General features: G+C 38.5%; 1 protein-coding gene across 7 annotated transcripts in view; it reads left to right on the top strand.

Annotated features, from left to right (window-relative positions):
* EML4 (EMAP like 4) overlaps window positions 1–24,839 on the top strand; it is a 149,100-nt gene that overhangs the window by 64,691 nt on the left and 59,570 nt on the right. For all 7 annotated transcript variants that reach the window (XM_048296813.1, XM_048296814.1, XM_048296811.1 and 4 more), the window contains exon 2: window positions 14,170–14,352. In XM_048296813.1, the coding sequence (XP_048152770.1) occupies window positions 14,170–14,352 (183 nt within the window). The remainder of the gene's footprint in view (window positions 1–14,169; window positions 14,353–24,839) is intronic.

Genomic DNA, 24,839 nt, shown 5'->3' with positions numbered 1-24,839 from the left:
CCTCGACTGGCAGTGGCTTTGCCACCTGCCTCGCTGGCAGGCAGTGACAGTGGCTGGCACAGACTGCTGCCTTGCTTCCCTGCACAGGTGCTGGTGCAAAAGTACTTAATTTGAGCTGGTATCTGACAAAAGGGACTGTGCTGTAAGTATTTGGGTGTTACAAGAGCCTTTTTCTTTCTAGTGCATTCAGTGCTATGTGTGTACCACATAAAATTGCAAATACTGTGAAGGTCAGCAGGGATTTTCATCTCACACTATTTAGAAGGTTCATACCTTGACTCAGTGGAAGTCTCCTTTCTTTAACTTCATAGTTACCTTTTAAAGCTGTGGTATCATTTTTGGGTAACGTTTTTTCTGTTTTGCCAGTTCAGGTCTCTGACTGTCTCCTAACTGTTCTAGGAACATGTATTAGTCATCAGAAGAGGGTTGAGGAGGTAATAGTGACTTGTGCAGGGTAATGGTTAATGTTTTTTAGCAGCTGCAGAAAGTAATTGCAAGCTGAAGCAACTGCAAGCCACACTTGAAGTTGCTGAAGTATCAAAATTGGTGAAATGTCAGAGGTGGAGTTGACGCAGCAAACTTGTCATTAAAGGTCAGACAGAAAGGTTCAGACTGCACACACTTTCTCAGCACCGAGTCTTTGCTCTCAAATTTTGAGTAATGCCCCGATTAAGAAAGTATCTTTATGAACCCGACATCACACCCCTGCTTCACAGAGAGAAGTAAATTCAGCAGGAAAGAGGTAGCACTGGAAACTTCCCTCTTGCAGCTTGCACAGCTAAAAGGCTTCTTCAACCTGCTCTTTCTGCAGAGGGTCAGAGCAGCTTTGAGAGCAGAACTTGCAAAGAAATACAGAAAAAGTGCTGGACATGCAGATGCTGCCCTGTGAGCAGGGAAGAAGGAATAACCAGACATGACTGACATTAGTCACAGTTCTTTATTGTGTGATGAGAAGATGCCCTTATGCATCATAAAAACAGGATTTAGATGACATGTCTTCTTGCATTGCTCTTCTCTTCTAGCACCTTTTCTGTTCTTTGTATGTTCTAAAAATGCATGAATTTGTTGGGGTTTGCCCTTATTTGCCTGTGAAGCTCTTCAGAAGTATTTAAAACAATGGTAACACCCACAGTCTAATTTCTGATACCTACGAAATGCATCAAAGGGAGCGTTCACTTCCACAAGAACCTGGTTTGAGTTGACCCTTCAGGTTTTTGGATGATTTTACTTATTTGGTAAATAAATGGCACAATGTCTTGAACATTAAGGTAGTTTTTGAGGTTGCTTTTCTTAGATGATAGAGGCGAAAAAATCAGAGCTGCAAGTGTCACCCTGAGTGGCTTGCACTGATGGTGTGCAGTGCCTGTACTGGGGTTACATTGCGTGGCTGGTGGCAGAGTGGCCCTGAGGGCTGTTGGGCAGGGGGTTAGCAGGAGCTGGTAAGGGCAGAGCTGTGCTCCTGGCCCTGCTGTGGCAGGGTCCCTTGTCCTCTCCACTTTTCTGGAAGGTTTCCCCCAGCTCTCCCAGGTGTACAGGTTGCGTGCCATGGAGCGCTCTGGCATGAGAACTTTATCCCATGCAACTTGCAGGCTGCAAGAATGGTCACACCTAGTTAGAGCGTGGGCTTGCACAGGAGTTGCAGAGGGCTAAGTGAAGGCGGAAACTTGGAGCATGTTGACACAGTGGGTTAGTAAATGTGGATTAGTAGGTTAAACAAGCTGGCATTCAGTCTTGAGTAAGAGCAGTGTGCTTGAGTAGTTACTGCATGGAAGCTGTGATGCTGTTAACTCTCTCGGGCTTGCTCCCTGCTGGTTTATATGACCATACCCTAGGTTGCAGCCCAAAAAATACATTTTGATAAAAATAAAAGTCTTCAAATAAGATTATTGGAAAGGTTAGAAGATGCTGAAAAGTTGCAAAATAATTTTTTTCCTGTTGATGTATTGTGTTGTGGTGGGAGGAATATTTTTCATGCATGAAGGATCCTGTTATTTTGGCTGGCAGTATTATGTGGAAATAGTATACTCCTGGATGGTTCTTTTATATGTATAAATAGCTGAATTAGCATAGCCAATGCTTAGTAAGTGTATGTGGAATTAATCAGTTCTAAAACATAAGCATTAGTGGTATAAACTAGATAATCCAGTGGTTTAAGATAATAGCTGCTTTCAGAGTAACTATTATCTTTTTGGCTTTAGATTGTTCCCCCCACAGTTATCAAACAAATAGAAATCTCCAGGATTTAAAAAAGAGAATAAAACTGAATTGCAAACACTAAAGACCTACAATATGTAGCTTTTTCCAGTATACTTTTCACTTTTGGAATGGGAGTGTATTAGGAAAAAAAATCTGTAAACTTTATTTCTGTGGGTTCGGGCAGGCCTAACCTTGCATTACTGTTCCTGATCTGTTATGAGAAGCTGAAAGTGTTACCCAGTGATAGCCAGAGCAGAGCTTTGAGGTCTGCAGGGGACTGACACCTGATGTAGCAGTGGTGGGTTGAATGGCAATTCAGAGGCTTTCTGGTTGCATTGGTGCTCGTGTACGTTTGCAGCAAAATGGTCCTGCTTTTTTTTGAAATTGTGTACTTTAGCAAATAAAAATTTCTCTTTCTGAGGAGGCTTTGATTGTTATCAGTTCTTGATTCATTAATGCCTTAATTTTGAGGAAGAAGGAAGTAAATTGGAAAAAATGCAACTTATTTGTAGTTTGTGACACTGCTGTTACTTAGTCCCAACCATATTCAAGTCTCGTTTTCCTATCAAGTATTTGTAGCACTCGTAGTATCTGTAATACTGGACATATCCGTTATCAGTCATGTCTCCCTTGCTATGTTTTTACCTAAAAACTGTTGCTTTGTAGGAAATAGTGGGAAAAGAAAGCTGAATATTTTTTATGCTTCAGAGACCCCATCTATAGAAAGATCAGATAAGTAATCAGGTTATCATACAAAATGTGATTATATTTAAGCAACTTTGATGGGCATATTGCTTTTGAGTGGATGAAATTTGGCAAACATTCCACACAGAAGTGTGTTTTCCTATGGGATCCTTTGAGAAAAAAGGAAAAAGTATCCCTACGAAAAGGCATTTTCCCCATGTAAGCAAATTCCATGCACACGTTCACGTGATTTATCAACAGTGATTGTGATAGTTCAATTTTGTGTAGGACTTCTACATAAAATACAGTCAAGGTGAAATACTAGAGGATCTTAGCCTGCCTGTGTCAACCAAAGTGTTCTGTTCAGCGATTGATTTTTCTCTGGGAAGTTGTAGCATCATGTAACACTGTTTCCGAGTGTTTGTGTTTGCTTTCCTTTGCTTCAATTCTGAAACCTGCTTTGTTGTTTGGCCTAAATAAAGGTAAGACCTAATTCCTCCCTTTTCTGGGGAGTTTTCCATTTCAGGTGTAATAGTGCCAGGATTAGCAACTGAAATTATGGTTGAAACTGGTTCCATTTTTATGTATTCATTTCTGTGGAAGCAGCCTAACTGCAGCTTTATGAAATACGTGTGCAGTCACACATACAGATGTCTGCCATGCTGTTCAAGAGTTCTTCTTTTTCATGAATTAAATCCATTTCATTTCACAATTACATTTGTTTTTAGAGCATTTGTGGAAACTTGTTGATAGTGTCCTTGCTAAGGAGAGTGCGACAACACTTGATGATCGATCTGCAGTCTGAATTGTTTAAAATATTATAACAAACGTTAATATTAAATATTTCTACAGCTCTTGAGAAGCAGTGTGTTGCAGGACAGTCAGTCTCTCCTGTCAGGCAGCAGCAGCCACAGCAGCAGGAAAGGTGTGAGTGGTGCTTTCCACCCACACCTTGTTTACAGCTGTTACTTCACCGAGGCTGTTTAACTGCTAACATAACAAAACGAAAAGAGCTTAACTAAAGAACTAGTCAGTTTAATTGTATTTATACTCAGTCTCTGTTCTTGAGAGTGGCTGTTGACTTTCAGCAACAGAGATACTTCTTATTGCTCTCTGGCCCATGTTTTCTATGACACACAATGTGCGCATATTCCATTTATTTCTCAACAGTTCCTCCTGTGTAGTAACCAAATTGGAGATTGTGACTAATGTGTGATGAGTAGTTGCAGATACCACCTTCCAGGTTGGCTGTGTGGGAGCCATGTGCTTTATCCTTGAAATCAAGCAGATAGCTTAGCTGTGTCTATAGTATGATTGGTATGGAGAGAGGTTAGTTTTTTTTCAATATGCAAAAATACCCCAACCAACCAAAACTGCTGTGGATTTGGTTCCACCCGGAGTAAACATGAGCTGTTGTAGAGGTGTTCTTATAGTACCAAAACTGCAAGCAGTTGGAGAAGCTGTGGAAGCATCTTGGTGGAAGTAAACAAAAGCAGGAATTTAACTGCTGCTGTTCTAAGTGTTGAGTTGGAGCGAGCTTGTGATTAGAGAGCTTTAAGTCTCGCATTCCCGAGAAGCAGCGGACTTTTAAAAATACCAAACCTTATGTCTGTTCTTGCTTATGAGACAGAGGGCAGATTGAAGGACTGCGAGATGGTGTCCCCTGCAGCAGCAAGGGTAACATTTGTAGGGCAGAGCTGGGATAAGGGGTGCCTTCCGCAGGAGATGCTGCCCAGTGGGACGGATGGAGCATGATGGGCTTGCAAGCACAACTGGCTGCTCCAGCCCCACTGCAGCAGAGCTGTGGGTGGATGGTCATGAGAGAAAAACTAACGCTGGAATGAAGGCTTGTCTGTTAGAGGTTATTTTTTACGAGGGAGAGAGTGTATTGTTATCCTTAGGTTTTGGATAAGAAGATGTGAAGAAGGACAATAACTCTTCAAGGTTACTTTAGCTTGTCAGAGGAAGTTGAAAGTTGGCATTTACTGAATGAGCTTGGTATGGAGAGGTAATAAAGCAGTGGCCACATAGGGCTGTGAGTAAGTGGAAGGAATTCCTATACCTGAAATACGAGAAAACTAAGATAAGGCAGTGAGTTGGTAAGTCTATTTCAAAACATGTTTCCCTTTATCTGAAATCACTGTGTCCTGTGACTTGGTGTGATAAGAGCCGTGAAATACACGCTGTGTATGCCAGCGCTGGTGCCTCCCCCTGCTCTGGTGTAAGTATGTTTCTGCTGAGCACAAAAATGCTCAGATCCTGCTTTTTCCAGCTGAGCTGAAAGGGAAGGCTTTCCCTGCAGGGTAGATGGGTGTTACGGGAGAAGGAGGTCTGTATTTCTTTGGGAAAGGAAATTAGTACTATAGGCCAGGATTATGTTTTTCTTGTTGGAGTTTGGCATAGTGGCATTTATGATAGATCGGCTTAGAATAGCACAGAATGAGATCAAAGAAACTTGGTTTGTTCAGTGGTATTTTTGATGTTACTAATTAGATATTTTTGAGTCCTGGGGGGAAGAAATGTGCAGCACAATGAAGCAGCCAGTACAAAAAATTTCAGAAATGTTCCAACACTTATTTACAGAGATAATGTCTAACTTGATTGTTAGATAACAGAAACTAGAGATTATTCATTTGTGTGCCAGGATTTGAGGTGAGTAGAATTTTGTGAGTAAACATTGCATGGTATAAAATAAAATGTATCCATAAAAGAAGAGAGTATTTTGCTTTGCCTCATGTTATCTCACTTAATGATTTCAGTGCTTTTCTGTTTTGCTGCTGAAGTGATGCTCTAGAATTGATGAGAATATAGCAATCTTAAGAGTAGAAACTTCCTTCCTCTGGGGCAAAAACATACTTGTTAAAAGCACACCACAAACAAAAACCCAGTTAAGTTAGTTGCCCAAATAAGCAATAAATATTTAAGGTATTGGAAGCTTTCCATAAGTTGAAAGTATGTTGGTATTACTGAATTGAAATGCTTTGCAGCAGAGAAGATGCACTGCTCGTGATGGGGAATGTTGGATTTTCCCTGTGTTGTTGTAATATAAAGATTGAATGTTTTGCAAACATGGATTTTATTCACGTGTTACTAGGAAAGTATGTATTTTGGAAATATGTTTTGGAAATAGAGCTTGGATAATCAGAGCTAACCTATATGAATTGGGGCTTAAATTCTGAAAAAAAAAATTCTCTAAATTTATGGACACTACTTTGAACGTGAGTTAGCGCCATCACTCTGGCAAGAGCAGTTAAAAAATAAGTGGTCCTGGGTGAAGAGAGGGGAGAATGCAGAGAGAGGTGGAGAATCTGAGATGACTGTGAGTGCTCTTTCCCCCACCGCCCCCCCCTTCTCCCCTCCTTCCTCTCCTCCCCTTTCCATTTACAAGCCTCCATACCAACTTCCTTGCCTCCCACATAACTGCTGGTACCTGTCTGTGCAAATGAGTTTGCAGAATACTCCAGGAAAACCACTGTTTCAGATAGTCCCATGTTTCTCCATGAACTCTGTGCATTCACTGGACTTTGGGATGTTTTGGATAGCAGTACTTTTGTCTGAGCCTGACTGTGGTTATCATCATTCGTTGTGTTGAGCAGATCAGTGACAATTAATGCTGCTGTCTTTTTGTAGATTTGTGCATTAAAGACTGAAGGTTAAAAAAGAGTGTTTTAGGTGGAAAGTCAGACTGAACTTAAAAGTCAGAATTGGGATTGTCCTTCAAGACTGTATTGAATTTTCTGGATCATATAAGTGTTAAGATGTAGCTCTTAATTACTTGGTGGTAGTCTCCTCCAAGTTAGAACTCTGAAAAGGTGATTCTTCCTATAAAGCAGTTGGTTGGTATTTTGAGTTACCTTTATTTTCTTTGTGTATCTTTCTGTTATTTTTATGGGAAGGCTCTTAATCTTGCTTCTCAAGAAAATGCATGCATTTAAACACTGACCTTGCTGCAGTGCTTAGGGTAGTTCACTGGAAGCCCACAAGTGTTAATTAACCTTTATGCAGTGTGGGATGATGAATTTCATTTCATTCAACAGATGAGGAGTGAAGTTAAAAAGAGATTAAGGTCAAAAGCATCTGCTAATTACCTAATTTTCTAATTAAGTAGTTGCCTAATTTGAAACTAGGAAGGCTTGATTGTCAAAGTGCATAGGAAGGGCTGCCCTGTACATGTCAAAAGCCCGATTTTTTCTGGTGGTACCTGTGAGAGCTGAGCTCTTTTCCGCACTGATGTCTGGTGTTTTGGGTTAGGCACAGCATGCAGGCTCCTTCTCCGTGAGGCTTTGGGAGTGCGGGAGAGGTGCTTTCCTACTCTGGGTGTCCTCCTGTGGCCACCCTGGAGCCCCAGGCAGTGCCTGGCTTTGCCTTCGTCCTGAAGAGCTAAAGCCTGTTGAGTTTCTCCATAGTGTGGCTTGGGTGCCCTCTGCTTTTGGTGCAGGGAGGTGAGTGGTGGCTGAGCCCTCGGTGAAGAGGAAAACCTCAGGGATGCAGTGCCTCTTCAGCATAGGAAAAGTTGTTTCCTTAAAAAATTTTAGCTAGATCAATTTGGGCATTAGGGAGAACAGGGGATTAACCTACATCATTTCATGCTTGCTTAATTTGTTACTTTTAAATTAGCATTTTAGCATGGACAGGTTGTAACGCTTCTAGCACAACATGAAATATTTCCAGCAAAGGAATACTAATCTATGTGTGCTAAAGTGTTAATGCATGTGTGACTTACAGCAGGGCAGTTTATTGCAGCTGTCTCTGGTTGCTGTGTGAATTTCCAAGCCTCTGTGTTAGAAAAGGTGCTCCCTGCCCCTCTCCTTACTGTGACATGAAAATGGAGTGGCACCAGGTATTGGTAAGAGCTTGGGATGGCTGGGATTGCTGCTGAGCCAGGTGAGGGTCACTTAGCCCTTAGCCACTGTGAATTCTGTCTGTGGAGTGTAGAGGTTGCTAATTTGTATCAGAAACAATATTTTGGAAGGGGAAGGGCTTGTGTTGCTGGTTGAAGGCCAAGCGTTGAAGAGCAGCATCCGGAACAATATCAGGAGCATCAAGAGCCAAGCAATGTTAGGTGGAGAAAAGTGCTTAAAAACCACAAGGCTTTTTAACCAGTGAGTGGGGAAAAACCCGTGAATGGTCTTACTCTTGAGATGCATCTCAGTGGAGGTGGAGCTGATAGGAAGTATGCAGTTGGGGAAGGATATGAGACAGTGCCTGCATAATTATCTGCTTCCTCAAGTAATCATATGGATACCAGTGTCAAATATGACAAGTTTCTGTAAGTGTTTGTTCTGTTTTTGCAGTCTGCCTATCAAAGCTGGTATCAGCAAGTATGAAATATAAAATCTTTGTGCCCAATGAGTTACGCAGTTACTGGAAACTTAGGCAAGCAGAACACTCATGCTGGTCAAATACAGCATGGGCGGAGCTGTGCCCTGTGAATCTCATGATGATGTATTTCTAGATTATCTGCATTAAAACTGAGTGTTTACAGCAGCAGATACACAAGCTTATTACAAAAATATTTTTATTTTCTGTAATTTGTGGTTATTATTTGGGTTTTTTTGTCACGATGTTTTTGTGTCATCTTTTAATCTTTCTCTTTCCTTTGCTTTTTCATGTCAGGAAAAAATTATATGAAAGCCTATGTGCACAAATCTGTTTAGCATATACAAATAGAGCTACTAATTATTAGGCATAAAGTGGTAAATCACCTTACATGTCAGAACAATCCTTTTGTTTGATTAGGGAAAAGAAAGAAAAACTAGCAAAGGAAGCCAAAGGGTACATGAGAGAGTTAAAGGCCGAAGTCTTGCAGGAAGGGAGAGCTTGGGGAGAACTTCCCACTCCACTTCCATGCCATTAGTTCTAGGTTCTAGGGGCAAATTAGAACTTGATACTTAAATATCATTTGTGTTGGGGGGAGCTCTTTGAATCCTCTGTGTTGATGTTGCGTGCTTTAATTCCCATTCTTGTGTTCTTTCCATGACTCACATACTTTACAAAACTGGGATAATTTGTGCCTGTGCTGTCATTCAGAGGACATACTGTGAGCAAAAGTATGGAATCTTAATTCTACTTTTTTTTTTTTTGTTGTTGTTGAAATTTACAAATTACGGATATGGAACACAGTTCTTGATCTTTGCGCCTTTTATAAGCTACTCCTAAGACAGGTGATCTGCAGAAAAGTGCAGTGAGTTTTCTTTCTCATAACGTGGTAGGAAAATTAAATTTGTCAGGTATGTCTCTCTGGAAATACAAGCCTCATCCAGAGTCAATTTTTTCAGTGGTCTTTAGAACAAAAATTGGAAGTTGTACAGATACATACTTTCCTTCACACATGAGCAGATCATGGTCCTGATGAGAACAGGTTCTTTGGGGACAGTTATCTCCTGAACTTGTCAGGCAGGTCTTCATACCAGTCCCAGTAATTTCTGTTGCTTTTCTCTAATAAAAGACTCTTACCACTCTGGGGAAAATACAGAAAATGCGGTGGGTGCCTTAACAGCCAGGGGTTTAAAATTACCTGTGGGTTATGTGGCTTTATTGGATAAAACATAGGATTTTCCACCCTGTGGTTTAAATTTCCATGTGCTGGAGTTTGTAAAACTTGTTTTTCTGAAATGCTGCTTATGTCTAAAATTAATTCCTTACTTAGGTTTAGTCAAAGCCGGGAGGAGTTGACTCAGAGGGGTAGTAATGGATGCTCTGGATTTGTTGAGGGGACCCAGAATAGACGGTTCAGTAGTAAGATATATTTTTTTTCAAATGTAGCCCATTCAAATTTCTCCTACGCAGCGAATGATGAAGGGTGATGCTTTTCAAATACTGTTACCCTCACATGCCTGCTAAAGGACATGTGAGGAGAGGAGTGATACGTGGCTTGGGAGGTTTGTTAAGTACCATCACTATGTCTTGTATAACCCTGTTGGAGTTCCTGGCCCAAGTCTGAGGGGCAGTTTGAATTGCTGCCTTGTTTGATCTGCTAGGAATGGGTTTGAAGTCTGTGGCTCTGAGGAGTCCCACACAGAGTAACGTGTCTGTTCAATGCTGTACATTGACTATGAGAAATGAACCCTCATTATTAGGGTCATCCTTGTGTCACATGAGTACTGAATACAAGCATCCCATGTATATCTCTTCTTACTCCAAAAGCAAGGGAAGAATTATTGTTTTCCTGGCTAAAATTAAAAATCAAACTAATGAACTATGAAAAATAACAGAACATCTTATTTTGAAAGTTATAGTGCTGTATGGTTAGACCTAGCTTGTTTTTGCTGTCATTTGAGTACCAGTACTCTTACCTTAAACAGTTTTTAAGACTGAAATACCTTAGATGCACATCTGGGTAGATGTCTCCTCACTAGTACCAGCGAGCACTGTAGATGGTGCTTTTTTCCCCCAATGGATCTTGTTCCCAGTGGCTCTCTTAAAGGTGTAGGTCATCAACAGCTTGGGAAACATGACCAATGCATCAGAAATTGTGTTGTTTGGTTATAATAAGAATAACCAGATAACTAAAAAGGTATTTTTAAAATGAATCAAATTAATTAATCAATAGTCAACTGCACTTAAAATTTTCTTGCTCTATTTGCTTAACTGGTTTCTGTCTTTAAATAAATTTTCCTCTGGTTTAATAAAATAAGAGTGGGTTATGGAAGGCTTGGATAGATGTATGTCTGTGTCAGCACGAGGGAAAGGACAGATGTTTAGGAGTGGGAGAATGGGAAGGGAGGAGATGGAATTTTGCTTCACATCGGCTGATTTTGTTCTTGCAAAAGAGCTGTTTCCTCTCTGAAGGGAGAGGGCATGTCCTTGAAGGAAGGGGTTTTTTTTTTTGTTTGAACTTCTTTTGAAGTAGTTCTTTAGATTATAAAATGTGTTTTAAATGAAAGAAGAAATCTGGAAGAGATTTTGAAAACTTCTGTGAAGAAAAGGTGTAATTGTGCAGATTTGTTAGAATGATCTCACGGGTTCCAGCTTTATTTACTTTTAGGGCTTCTTCTTTTAAGATAATCCCTCTTGAGTTACTTTTCAAGACACTGCCAAGAAAGGCATGTTGGAATTCAGTTGAATATTTGCTGTAATGGGCAAGGTATTTGGGTTGGGAATAATACATTTTAATTCTCTAATAGCTGCCAGGGTAATATATGATTGTCATTGCTTGAAACAGACGCCACTTCTGTAGAATGATAAAGAGCAATGAAATGTCTTCCCAGTGTGCTGCTGTATTCTTTGATCAACCAAAGCATTCTTGCTTTCCTAGTGATATCTTTCTCTCCCGCTTCTTTCAGTCTCTGTGTCTCCTGTGCCCTCTCTCTGCAAGGCAAAGCAGCCACTGGTGGTTTGAAATCTCAGGCTGTAAAACAGGGCACGTTGCTTTTCCTGGCTTTGAATCAGCTGAATGGCTTAACCTTCTTGGCCTTCTCCTCATGCCCCATTTCTATAGCTGTGCTGTTGGGTTGAAGTCGAGTTTGAGGGTCCTTCTGCCTCTCTGTGCTGGCTCAAGGCTTGAGCCTCCATGGCCCAGCTCATAGAGGAGAACACCAATCAACTCCGCTGCCATCTCATCAGATATGCTGAGGGGGTCGAAGCCTTGCAGCTCACCCTTACAGGGCTGCAGGATTTGCTCTCCTGTTGTTCTTCGAAGTTTCTAACTAGTGTCATAATTGTGGATTTGGGATAATGTGCCCCAATTTTGCAGTGCTGGGGTTCAACAGCAACAGTCTGGTCAATGTAAGTAGTTCATGGGAAATAAAGATGTCCAGAAATGTGCAGAGCACTTGCTTCTGTGATCATCAGAGAGACTGATTAACAGTGGAGCCTTTCCTGGTTTGGTAATTCCTCTTATTTGGACTCTACACAGGGAACACAGTAATATTTGGCTTCTAAAATGATGATTTGACATAGCTACTTATTCCTTCTACAAATGTTTCATAGTGATCTGCTGTATATTTATGCAGCCTGGGAATGTATCCATAATTTTATCCATTTTAATGGATAATATCTATTAATTGAAGTATTTAGCAAACAAAAAAGCAAAAAAGTTAAGTTTGGGGGGGTTCCCCCCACTTTTTTTCCTCCTCTTTTTTTAAGGAGAGGTGAAACTGCTTTTTTCTGTTTGGACTGGTACCCAGTGTAAGAGAAGTTATGAAGTTAAATAATATTTTGAAATAATTATTTTCTGGAGTGTTCATTCTGACTCGTCCACTGCATCTATTTAAAGGCTAATAATTCAAGGATAGTAGAAATATGAATTAGATGGTACTTTAAGTCCATTTACTTAACTGAAGTAAAAGCTTTTCTTTATGGATTAATGCACATTGGTTCCTTTTTATGTGCCGCATGGGTATGTACGCGTGTAGGAACTTTTACCAGCTCCTTAAAACAGATGGGGATTTATGTTTTGAACATGAGGGTTTTAATAAAATAATCTTACACAGTCCTTCCCAGCCCGGGGTAGCTGTCACAGGTCTGGGTTTGTAAAGTCCTGCTGAGAGAGCATTGGATTTGCTGGGCTGTGGAGTCATTAGAATAAATTTTCTGCAGATAGAGAGGTACAGTTATGGATGGTGGTATTAAAGGAATTTGTGTTGAGTTCTAATCTCTTGCCTCTGGATCTCGTTTTGATTATGTGCCTTATTAATTAATTAATTAATTTCCCTGCAGTTCTTTTTATCAGCCTGAATGAATAGAGTACTAACCATGAAGTGTACACTTCTGCTTTTGCTTTAACCAAATAGCAAATTAATATGCAAAACTGTCATCTAGGGGCTGTTTTGTTATTGTAACCTTAAGTGTTCCTTTCAGTTCAATAATAATTGTGGATACATTTCATTACTAAAGGGTTTTTAGGGGTTTTTTAACTAACTCATTGTAGGAATTTTGTATGTGTTGTGAAAGTATTAACTATGCTGCTTTATTTTGGTTGGTTCAATTCTTGGTCTTTCAGTAGTGAGTATCATATTTTAACTGAACGAAGTCAGCATTAAACTCCTTAATATCTTTATTAATCTCTTAATAGTGAATTCATTGTAGGAATTTGGCTCAGTATTTCTTGTTTACATGTATTTTGAAAGTGCCCCTATGCAAGTATTTCAAAGACTTTTTTTTAGGGAAAATCAGAGTTTTAGGATTCTGGCTTATGTTAACTTTTTTCTCCTTGATATGTCTTCCTAAGATTAGTGAAAACTAAAGTTTAGATTGAGTAGAATCACAGTAATAATACCAGCTATTTACTCTTACATTTAAATTTGCTGTATTTATTTGGTAGAATATGAACTTAAATGAACTGTGTAATACAGGTGAATTTTTGTAAACCTATATTAGAAGTTCCTTACTGAGTTTTTAGGAAGCCTTAAACAGGATGGATAAGGAATTCAGTGCCTTGTGATTGAGCAACATATTCTTTTACAGATTTTTTTTTTTTTAAAGTGTTTGGCCTATGATTTATTAGAACAGCCAAATACAAAACTCTGTTACGTGTTATTTTGGCTTGGCAGAAATAATGCAAAGAACTGTCAAAGGCAAAGAGTAAGCAGAAGCTGTAATTTCCTTTTTACCACTGAAGAACAGATTTGGCTGGGTTAGGCCTTCAATGCTAATCTATCTCTGTGTGGCCAAACAGATTTTTGGAACCTTTTTGTAGTGCATTTATTTTCCCTACACTCCAGGCCAAATGTTATAAGGTTGTATGTTTTTTGGCACATACAGGGCGGTGATGTGAAAAAAGTTAAAGAGAAGGAATTGAAATTAAGAACTCTGATCTAGACCATTTAAATTGAGATTGTCATTTGATGCAATTAGGTCATTGTTAACAGTACTTGTTTGCTCAACTGTGGACTTGTTTTTTTTTAACTTTGAAACTTGCTTTAATATTAAGGTTCATAGTTCAAATTCTTCAACAATTCCACAAGAATGTATTGCAGAATTTTACCATGGTTTTACACCTTTTTGGTTAATTCAGTTGGGTGTTTAAATAAGATTAATTTCAGTCTTCCTTCTACTTGTAAGCATGTTTTTCACAGGAAGCACATTGCCTCTTGTGATTTTAATCGGGCCATGCTCCTTAAGCTTTGTCTTAGCTAATGATTAGTAATGATTTCTGTCTTGAAGCATTAATTTGATGTTTGCTGTAATATCCATTCCCTATTTGCCTGAACACGTTTGTTAGAATGTCTTCAGTATTTCAAAATGATGCTACAGACGTACTCGTGCTGTACATGCCTCTTTCTGTGGCTTTTAATTCAGAACAAAGCATTTAAGTGCCTCTTTCTGCTCTGCTTTGCCTCTGTACAGATGACAGCATCTCGGCTGCGAGCACCTCCGATGTCCAGGACCGTCTTTCAGCCCTGGAGCTGAGAGTGCAGCAACAAGAGGATGAAATCACTGTGCTTAAAGCAGCGTTGGCCGATGTGCTAAGGCGTCTTGCCATCTCCGAAGACCATGTAGCTTCTGTGAGAAAATCAGCACCAAGTAAAGGTAAGCCCAAATTTGGTCAACTCTTTCTAGCATCACACTGTGTTATCATGTTAGAATGTTCTCCCTTGGTCACTTGTTTTTTCCCTTTTCTGTCTCATTTGGAAGGGCCAATCTATTTTGAGCTGGAGGAGTTAGGTTTATAATAGTGGCCAACAGATATCCAAAATATGCTTATTAGTTCTGCTGTTTGCTAACATTTTTATGTTCTTGACATCCCTGAAAATTGTCCTTACTTCTTGCTAAAAGAAGTTCCTGTTTTAATTTCAGTGGCAGAATATTAACCTGCCGCTGGGGGTTCTGGGGCTTATGGACAGTTTTGAGTCTCAGCTTTCACTTTGCCTAGAAATTATTCAACTGAAAGGGCATATTAAAGGTTACATTTCCTCTTGCTCCCAAATTATAACCAAAACAAAAACCAAAATACATTACCACCAAATAAGAAGGCTTTCTGAATATAGTTAATTTTTGTTCCAGTGCAGAGAGAACTCACCACCGGTAGATCTGATGTAAGAAATGGCCATGTATCAGCAATCTCTCTTTTGATTAGTCACTAGTAACTTTTATATTGCAGCACTGAAATATGTAGGATTGTTTGAAAGTAAAGAAACTAGATGCTTTTTGCACTAATTTTTATATGCTTTCCCACCTCCCCCCCCACGAGGACATTTCATTTTCTGTTTTGGAGAAGTATATGAATCGAGTTTTGAACTTACTCCAACTTAAAGTTGTATATTTGAAAAGAATTGTGGCTTTGTATGTTTCTGGCATATATGAGGTCTCTGATTATATAAAAGGTTAGGTCATATTTCAAATAATTCATGGTTTTAATTCACCATAATTGCATGTAACCCCATCAAACCATGCACCACAGAGATCTCTGGGAGCACAATCTCTGTGTTTCAGCCTTGCAGTGCATGCATTACACCAGTGCCAGTATAACCCTGAACTGATACAATGTAGCCTGCTTGTTTGGGTGACTGCCTTGTATAGGCTGAAAATGCTGAAAGTTTGAATTATTTTAGATGTGACAGAGAGATCAAATTCCTTAATTAGGTGTTTTTGCAGTCTCTCTGCCAGATGGAAGGAAGTCATGATGCTTAATTGGCTTGGGCTCTGAATCCTGCCATTCTCTCTTGCTTGCTAAATGGTAGACTGTTGTCATCTCTGCTTATAAATGCAGTTTTTATCTACCCAGTTTACATGTCTGGTCTCATCAAGACTGATGCTTCCTTTTCAAACTCTTTTTAACTGTAGCTTTAGCAGCTATTTTGACTAAATCACTCTGCTGTCTGCTGTCCAGTATGAGAAAATGTCCAAGTGAAAAACTGTGGGCAAAACATGCGCACCATATTTCCTTATTCTTCCTATTTAAATGCAGAGCAGCTGGGATGTCCACAAACACGGCTGAAACCTTTGGCTTGGAGCTGTCTAACACGCAGCAAACTTTGTGTACAGGCAGGGAAAATTTCCTGTGTTCTGAAAAATGCCTTGGGCTATCTCCTTTCTGGGGGTCTTGGGACCATACTGAATTCTCTAGGTCAATTTCTTCAGTGAAAAATAAACTAATGATTTAGGGGAGGCAGAGCAGAGGGAGGGTGGAATATATAAATATCTTCAGCTCAGTCGTATTATATCTCTACAAATGAATGGCAACAGCATGGGACTGTGAAGAAAGAGCTGGGAACTGAGAAAAAAGAGCTGGGAACAGGAACATGTATATGTATGATCTAATTCATTGAACTAAAATGAATTATGACTAATTGGCACTGTATTTAATTTGTGGTGAATGTGTTCCCGTTGTGTTCAGTTACCCAATACCGCCAGACAACACATTAACTTCACTGTTAATCATGACATCAGCTGTATATAGAATTCACAGAAGAAAATGTTTACATACAGAGACTGGAATTTTATAAGAGTGTAAAATTAGACTTGAAGGGTAAACGTGGGATTAAAACAAGTTCATATATCGCTTTCTGCAATATCCTAGGTTCTGCTTTTGATTTCTGTATTTTAAGTTTTTTCAATGGCTAAAAAACTCTTCAAATGTTTTAACAGAGATAAATGCATTATTTTTTGAATAAGTAGGATTAGAAGATGATCTGAATTGCCATACAAAAATAATATTCCAAAAAGTAATTGTTTTCTTTGAAGTATTACGTATGTATATAGCAGACTCTTACTAGTCAAGTCATGATTGCTGCAAAGGTAACTGTATTCCCCCAAAACTCATTTTGGTGTTTGTGATCCTGTGAAAAATCTGGATTTCTGCATTGCAATAATTGCAGTTTCATGGAAAATATTATCGGTAAATTATCTTATAAAAAAAAAAAAGCTGAAGCTTTCAATCATTGAAGTATTTTCCTCTGCAGCAGCTTTTAAATACATTCTGACATAAATAATAAGTAAAGAGGATAGATGTGTATATATACTTCTGAATACATGGAGTCATGTGCTTAATCTGAAGTATGGCAACATAGTGAGATAAATACTTTTAAAACAAACTGAACTTAGCAAGAATAATAGTACCAGAAAAAGCCCTCCTGAATCTTTTCATCAAACAAAGGAGTTTTAATACAAGGCAATAACTAACCTAGTTTGAAGGGTGGCTTTTCTACTTTTTGCTGAAATGAGTTTTCTAAAACCTCTCCATTTTTTTTCTTGTTGCCACCTCAGCAGTGTCTTTTGAAGAGAGATTTTTCATAGGCTAAAAATAAGTGTTGTGAGCAGACTGTGAATTACACTGAAAGGGATAAATCCATCCCGATTGCTTTTGCACTGCTTTTTCTTATTCTAAGGTTGATGGCTCGACTTAGTGAAAAAAGTGATCTCTTCATCGTTTGTCTGCATTGCACATCTGGTGATCTCATTCTGTTCTTAATTTATTTTAGATTGACAGATTGAAACAGTAGCTGAAGATAAAGTTTTTGCATTAACCTTTAAGTCTTTGCTTTTCTTTTTTTCCCTACATTTCTGTCACATGCTTATTTTGAACTTAGTCCAGTCTCCAGTGAAAAAATTCACATGGTCAGGAGTAGATTTTTATTTCTAACTCGTGGGCTCTCAGTCAGGAGGCTGCTATATATGATTTTGTGTGTGAAGCTCTGTCTCAGAAGAAAACAGCTCTTCATACATGGATTTTGAACTGTAGAAGATAAGATAAAGGGCAAGATTTTTTAGGCACCTTAGTGTCTCCTAGTAAAGTGTGAAGTGGAGATACTGTATAAGGAAAATACTTCTAGCAGGGATTGCAACAGGATTAGCACTTGTCTGTATTTCACAGTGAAAAGCAGGCTGGGAGGGTTCACGTGTAACTTCTCAATGCAAAGTTATTCTAAACAGAGCAAATCTTTTCAAAATAAAAAGACTATGATAGTGCTTCTCCATGTGCACACAGCTAAGAATAACTACACAAAGGAGAAATTACGAGGTCCAAAGATAGTGTTGAGGATTAGAAATGTGAAAGGGCTTGGTAAGGGATCAGATCCCCAGCAGCTACAGGGCTTGTAGGGATCATAGTGTGGGGGTGAGTTTATGGATTTTATTTCTTTCCTTTTTCTCTTTTCTTTCTTAATAGATGGCTTGGTAAGAAGAATTTCTTTGGTAGGAAATTATTTGCATTTGGCAGCTCTGCACTCTTGTTGCCACATGCCTCTGCTGTTGATGCATGATTGATGCTGTTAACATTCATAAAAAAGTTCCAAAAACAAAGATTACCTGGACATTGAAGAAAAGGAAAGCATAAAGCAGTCTGGTTACTTGTGGCTGCCAGCAAGATAGATTGGCTCACAGCTGGTGCCTGGTAAACCTATTAAAACCTTCCAGGGTGTCAAAATGTGTGTAACAGGAGAATTCATCCCTCAGGCTCTGGGTGTGCAGACAAGTTTGTGGCACACTGTGGCACCAGTAAAATCTCTCAGACTAATCATTTCACTGGAGTATGAGCTTGTGCCTGAAAAAGTACATCTGATGTCTGCCTGTAGAGAAACAAAGAGTTCATGTCCTTTTTCTGGACTCAGAAATAATAAGGAGACTTGACAAAAGTCAAACCTTTGGAGGAACATTTCCTATTGCTTTGACAGGAATTGATATCAAATAACTCATATGCAAATTCAACTCACAAACTGAAATTGGAATAGTGGATGGCAGTCTGCAGAGAGGGTTTCCCATGACAATGAAGAGTGGCAGACTGAGAGGCATTTTATTTTACTTAAAGCAGTGATCTTGTGGACCTGCAAAAGCAGGTATGTACTGGAAATGCAGTTGGTAGGGGTTTTTTTATTTTTTTTTTTTCCTTTCCTTTGTGCAGTGGGCTTTTGTAAGAGGAGCCCATTGAGTTTTCCTTCTTTTCCTGCTCCCTTGTATGAAACAGTGTGTCTCATCAAATTCCATCTCATTGCACTCATGTAAGCAAGGTACTTCAGATGTAATTTTTACCTTATCTCAACAATGGTTTCACTTCAATAACATTAAGTCATTTTGGTTTATGTTAACAAAAATTGACTTCAGGGTGTTCAACAAGCTTCATTAATGAAAGCATAAGATAGATTTGAGTTTTGTTTTTTTAGTCTTTACATTATTCAATAAGCAGAGTTATTCTAATAACTGAGTACATGTTTATGTTGTCTAATCAGTAAATGTTAAAGAAACAGAAAATAGAAGTGTAAATAGGAAAATGCTTATGGTAGTGGTAGAACACAATTTTTGTGTTTTATCCACAATATTAAAACTAACCTAGCAAGCTTGTATGTGGGTCATTTTACTCATGGGAAAAGTCCTATTGAAGTTTGCAGGCTGCATGCTCACATAACAAATAATGATACTCTTGAGGTCTTAATGCATTTCCCAGGTATTGGTTTAAGTGCCATCTGTTCTTTCTGCATTTTTTCCTATTTTTCCTATCTTCTGCTCTGACTTAGCAGATATTTTCTTTTTCTTCTGTTGTACTTACTCTTCTTGATGTTCTTCGTATATTTTCCTTTATTCAAAGAATTTGGATCTAGAGGGCATTATTGAACTAAGGGTCACTAACAAGCTAAACCAAGTTTAGGAAGGAGAAGTGAAGAACAAAGTTCAGAGATTTTTTTGTAGTTCTGTAACCTAATAATCTTGTTCATTGTAGAGGAATATTTTCAGTTGTGGTGATAAGTATCCTTATTCTTTTTCCTTATGCTTCTCAAAGTTTTGGGTATGTTTTGTGCATCTGTGTACTTTTTTTAGAACAGTGTGGGCAAATTTTCTCGAGTGGTACTCTGCTGTTCTCCATAGTGCTTCTCAAACTAAGAATTGCAATGTTGGAAGAGTTCAGTGTTGCCACTAACTTTTTCAAATGAAAACTCCTTATTGTTTGTAACGCTTGAGTAGCTTTTTCATCACTTGGTTTCCAGAGTATATCAAATTGTTTCAAATTACCATAGTTAAAATTTTATTTCCTCTGCTTGGAATTAGCCCATTTGGCAGTTGGTTGAACATGTAGATGGTGCCTCTGGGAAAGTATAGCAAAATAAGATAGAAGGGAGAAGAGAAGGAAAAGGGCTGTGTGGCTTGAATAAGCAATTGGCCAAAGAAGTCTTCAGTTTCCTGTAGCATGTTTTAAAATGCCTGCCCAAAGAACAGAGACATGGCTCCCCTAACACCTGAAAAATTAGTTTTATATCCCTATGAGGATTGTTTGAAGTTAGAAATATATAGGTTAAGTCACTATTTATAAAAATCTTGTAGGAAGTCTCAAAATAAATACTTAATTACTCTTAACATCTAAGTTAGTTTATCTACCTACTAGGAGAGATTCACTTGGAACTCAGGTTGTTTATGCATTAGCTATACACTCTCAAACTGTTGCCTATTAACATGCCTCTATTTAGATAGTTCTTTTCCTTTTAATAGGAAATTACAAGTAATGTATGTTTAATAGCTGTCTGTTGAAATTTGTGAAATTTGGCTTCCATTAAAAAAAAGTATAGAAAGAATGTTTATTTTTTCAGCTAGTTGTAATACTATAAGAATAATAAAGTTTGTTGAAACTTAGTTCTGTCTTATAATTTGATTGTTAAACAAGAAGCAGCATAACCCATAGGAAGTGAACTGAACTATTTATCCTGATATTTTTTGTTCATTATTTGAGATATAGTGTCTCACCCTGACCTGTCTTCGTGTGATAGAAGAAGAGAACTTTTTCTACTTCAGAAGTTTTAATCAAAATTTGATTCTTAGTATGTAAGGGAAGTAGTTGAATAAAACAGAATACTGAAGAAATATTTCCCTACCCTTCAGAATACAGTAGTCTTTGAAAAGAGTTTTGGTGCTCCCAGGCTATTTCTTTGCCAGCATCTTCCATAGGCTGAGGGACTTGACATCCTTTGAAAAGTTTGGAAGCAGAGCAGTGACTACAGTTAGCTGCTTTTATACAATTCATTGTGACGCCTTGAACTAAGTCTAGGATTTGTCATAATTTCTATTGGTTTTGATGTTGTTCTATTAGGAAGGAAGCGCAGATAAAATCTTATGTTCTGCTACACTTATAACTATTTCTGTCTGGTTTTCCGCAGCTCTCTCTGTGGGCTTTCTGGTGAGTTACCCACACCGTACACTTGTTTAGTAAGAGTACTAAATTGGTTTCCTGTCCTTCCAAGCATCAGTTTTATTTGAAGAAAACCCCATGGCATGTAAAATATTTGAAATATAGAAGTCTTCTTCATGTTTTGCTGAAAGTGTAGTATTTAAAGGTTGTTGAAGGATTTGGAGATTTATGCCTTAATGGGGAAAAAAAAGAAAAATCTACCTTTAAAAAACCAACTTTTAAATTTTTGTAAGGTATCATTTGTTGAACTTTTTCTTTTAAATCCACTTGAATTAAGTGCCCAGAGAAGTAACTTTAATGTAGCTGCAGCTACTTATTTTAAATTGAAATTACCTGAAGAAGAGAAACAAGTGTTTGGTTTTTCTTTGTAAGAAAAGCAGTTTACCTGTCAGAATATCAGCAAATACAAAGATATTGAGGAAATTGTTTCAGAAAATATATTTGATAACACAATAAGCTACATTTCAGCATAAAATATTCTAAGTTTTGGGTTTGAGAAGAAAAGTTAATTACTAATTGATTCTCAGCTCTAGCACCTTGTAAATATGTTTGGAGGAAAAAGCTATCATGTTATCACAGGACACACATTTTCAAACTTACCACTCTCTTTAACAGCTTGGCTTCATTTTTTCCCCAGTTAGCTAATTAAGGCTGATAAAGAATTGGAAATAGATTTTTGGTTTATTGTGGTCTGTTTTTTCTAATCCTACTTATCTTTCATTCACACATTTGTATACTTGACAGATGTTAATAAAATGTTTCATTTGAGCTCTGCAGATACTATTCTATGAAAATTATCAGAACAGAGATGAATCTGTTATCCATAAAAGACATTTTTACCACTTTGATCTCTGACAATTTGGCTTTAATCCTGGTCACCATACACTGGCTTTCATTCTACATTCAGTTTATGTCTGGCTTTTGTTCCAAACTAGCAGATAAAGCTAAGTGCTATTCAGTCTGAAAAATTTCAGACTGTTTATGCTAGCAGGTGGTGTATGACATGATATTGGCAGAGATGTGCAGCCCAGTGCTGGGAGAACTCCATTGTTTTAGTGTATTGATCTGGAATTTGTGTTCTCCTGTGCCACTTCATTATTTCCAGGTCTCTGAAGCAAAAGCACTTGATTACTATGAAGGACTATCTCTGCAGTGAAGAAGGTTATAGTGTTTTTAATTTTTGACATCTTTTGATTGCAGAGATGCTCTGGTTAGAAGTCATTAAGAGAGATGTGTGGTTTGGACTGGTGGGTCAGCTTCCTTGGACTTCTGACCCAGCTCGGGAGGTCCCCCTTGTTTGTCTCTGTGGGTAGCCAGGCTTCACTGCCTGGGATGTGCACAGGACTTAGACTTGCCTTTCCTTTTCATGGTTTAAAATATAAATGCATTTACTTTACATATAATTGCAGATGATCAATTGAATTTTTTTCTTCCCTTTAAAAGTAGGTATTCTAAAAGTCACTTTAAAATATATAGAGAGTTAACATGCAATATATAGAGAATTTGGAAGCGTTCTTGTTTCTTAGGGGTGTTAAGTATGGGATTTGGGGATTTTTGTTTGTTGGGGGGGTTTTTTGCTGCTTTTGTTGCTTTTTTGCATTTTATTGCACATTGAGGGTGGCACACTCAACTGAGATTTTGTTCTGGAGTGTAAGAAACCCTGATATATTTTTGACACTTGAAAAAAAAATTGTCACTGCAGTTTTTAATCTGGGTTATGTTTAATTGTTAGTAATTTTGCAAAAATAGTTTTTAGTTCAATTCAAAAATCTTAATCTCAGATGTAATTTTGTATGCCACTTGTTGACACTGGGAAGTACTTTGCTGATCTACCATCAGTGTCCACTTTACTGGAAAACAAATAACCCAGAGCTGCTGTCTGGATCCCTTTTTTTTGTTTTTATTGTATTCATCATTGCATGGAGCAGTGCATATTCCTGTCATGAGTACAGACTGATGTAGAGTTTTATTTGTAATCAGTTTTGTCCCTGGACATAAGCAGTAACTAACACTTTGCATACCTAGTAGGGGGAATTATTCTAGATGTCGTCAGTAAACAAAATAGCAGTGTGCTCCTTGCACATGAGAGTGTGTTCCCCATCTAATTAAGTTCCTGTGCCTGTAGCACTGTTGTCCTTTACACATCCCACTGAATGCCTTACCCACCATGCTGGGAATTACTGCAGTTATGTCTCCTGATTCACATTTCTGGAAAGCCATGCTAGAGCTGCTTGGAGAGGCATTAATCTGTTACGAGGGGCTGATGGAGATGTTAAGGTCATATACAGTTCAAGAGTGAATCACAGGCCTTGATATTATGCATCTCCACAAAGAAGATGACTTACTTTGTCCCTGAAAATAAAAGAAGGTGATTTTTTAGGCTTCTATAGTAAATGTGCTTTCTAAGCTCGTGCGCTTTTGTTCTTGCATCTGAGTTACATAGGGTAAAAAAATTTCTTGAGCTTTAGAGGTTTTGTACAGTATATTAACTTCTAAAATAAATTCTGTATTCCAAATGTTTGTGTTGCGAATAAAACAGTCTCTAAAAAGTACCAGCGGGGAGGAACCACACCAAATTGATATATACAGAATTTAGGAAAAACAATGATCTTTGAAGCGTTTCTGGATTTTAAGTGTGTCTTTACTTTCTTCAGATTTCCTTTATTCTCATTTCTGCCTGGGATATTCCGCATGCCCCTTTTGGCTTTCCTGATCTGAATTTCAGATATGACCACATGCTGCTTGGTGCATTTGAAGCAGTGTTTGGTTTGTGTAGGCCAGCCCATTTCTGCCTTCATCCAAATAGTTCTGAAATCTAATATTCCCTTGATGGGTATCTCTTGTATATAATGTGGTACTTTAAAATAAGAATGAATTAATTAGCCTCTAAACCTGGTTGGAAGAGCTGTGCTGTGACACATGGCTGGTATTGTTCAAATGAGTCATCTGTGTGAGTTTGTCCTCTGTGCACAGAGCTGTCGATTCTCCTTAACTGCTATTTTACTCCTCACTTTTATCTTCAATGTGTGGCCTCATGCCTTATCTATCTCACACTATTCAAAGCCTGCCGTGAACACAGAGCTGTTATTCTTCTGTCAGTCCTGTCCTCCGTGTTTGTTGCTGAAGTCAGAGTGACTGGCCATCACAACCCTATGAGATGCAGTAGCAATTTTCTGTCTGTGAAATGGGGATGTGATGCAGAGGGGCTCAAAAGTGACCGCTGATTTTTGGATGCTTCATGTGAGATTAGCCCAGGGATCTTTCTCAGGGCATGTCACGGTTCAGAGGGGAAAAGGACAAGTCTAGTACTTCAAAGGGGGAAGGGACAAAACTCTCCTCTGAGCAAGACCTTGGAAATAAAACAGGCACACAAAAAGACACAGTTAGTGGGAAAGGGCGAAACGTTGGGTTTGAGTAAAATGCCTTGTATTTCACTGGCATTCTGTGGAAGAGGCAGGTCTGGGAGCTAATGGCCAGGCTAGTGTTCAGCTCTGAAAATAGAAGAGCCTTTGCTCCCCCTTGTCTTCTTTGCAATCCCCTCCCACATTCACTGCATAGTTTTAAACTTCTGCAGTGAGTGAAGTGGGCATCTGACAGACAACAGCCTTCTTCACATATACGCTCTTGATTCATCCCTGGAGAGAGTCTGTAATGTCCACTGGATGTGGCAAATGTTCTACAGAGTGAGCAGTATCGGAAACTTAATAGCTATACCATAGAGCATATACTGGAAGGTATTCTAAGATGGAAGGGGCAGCTGAAATGAAACTGAAAATCTTGATTTTTTTTTTTAATCCTTAGAATCACAACCCTTAAATAACTTAATAATTCTTTCATGACATCATGGCAGTAGAGAAAATGACCTCTATCAGACCATATTCTTGCCTGCCTTAGTGTCCCAGGTCTC

The sequence above is a fragment of the Corvus hawaiiensis genome, chromosome 3 (genome assembly GCF_020740725.1).
Source record: "Corvus hawaiiensis isolate bCorHaw1 chromosome 3, bCorHaw1.pri.cur, whole genome shotgun sequence".
NCBI classification, from domain to species: domain Eukaryota; kingdom Metazoa; phylum Chordata; class Aves; order Passeriformes; family Corvidae; genus Corvus; species Corvus hawaiiensis.
The sequence above is the reverse complement of the archived record's forward strand: the minus strand, read 5'-3'. Positions and strand labels throughout refer to the sequence as shown.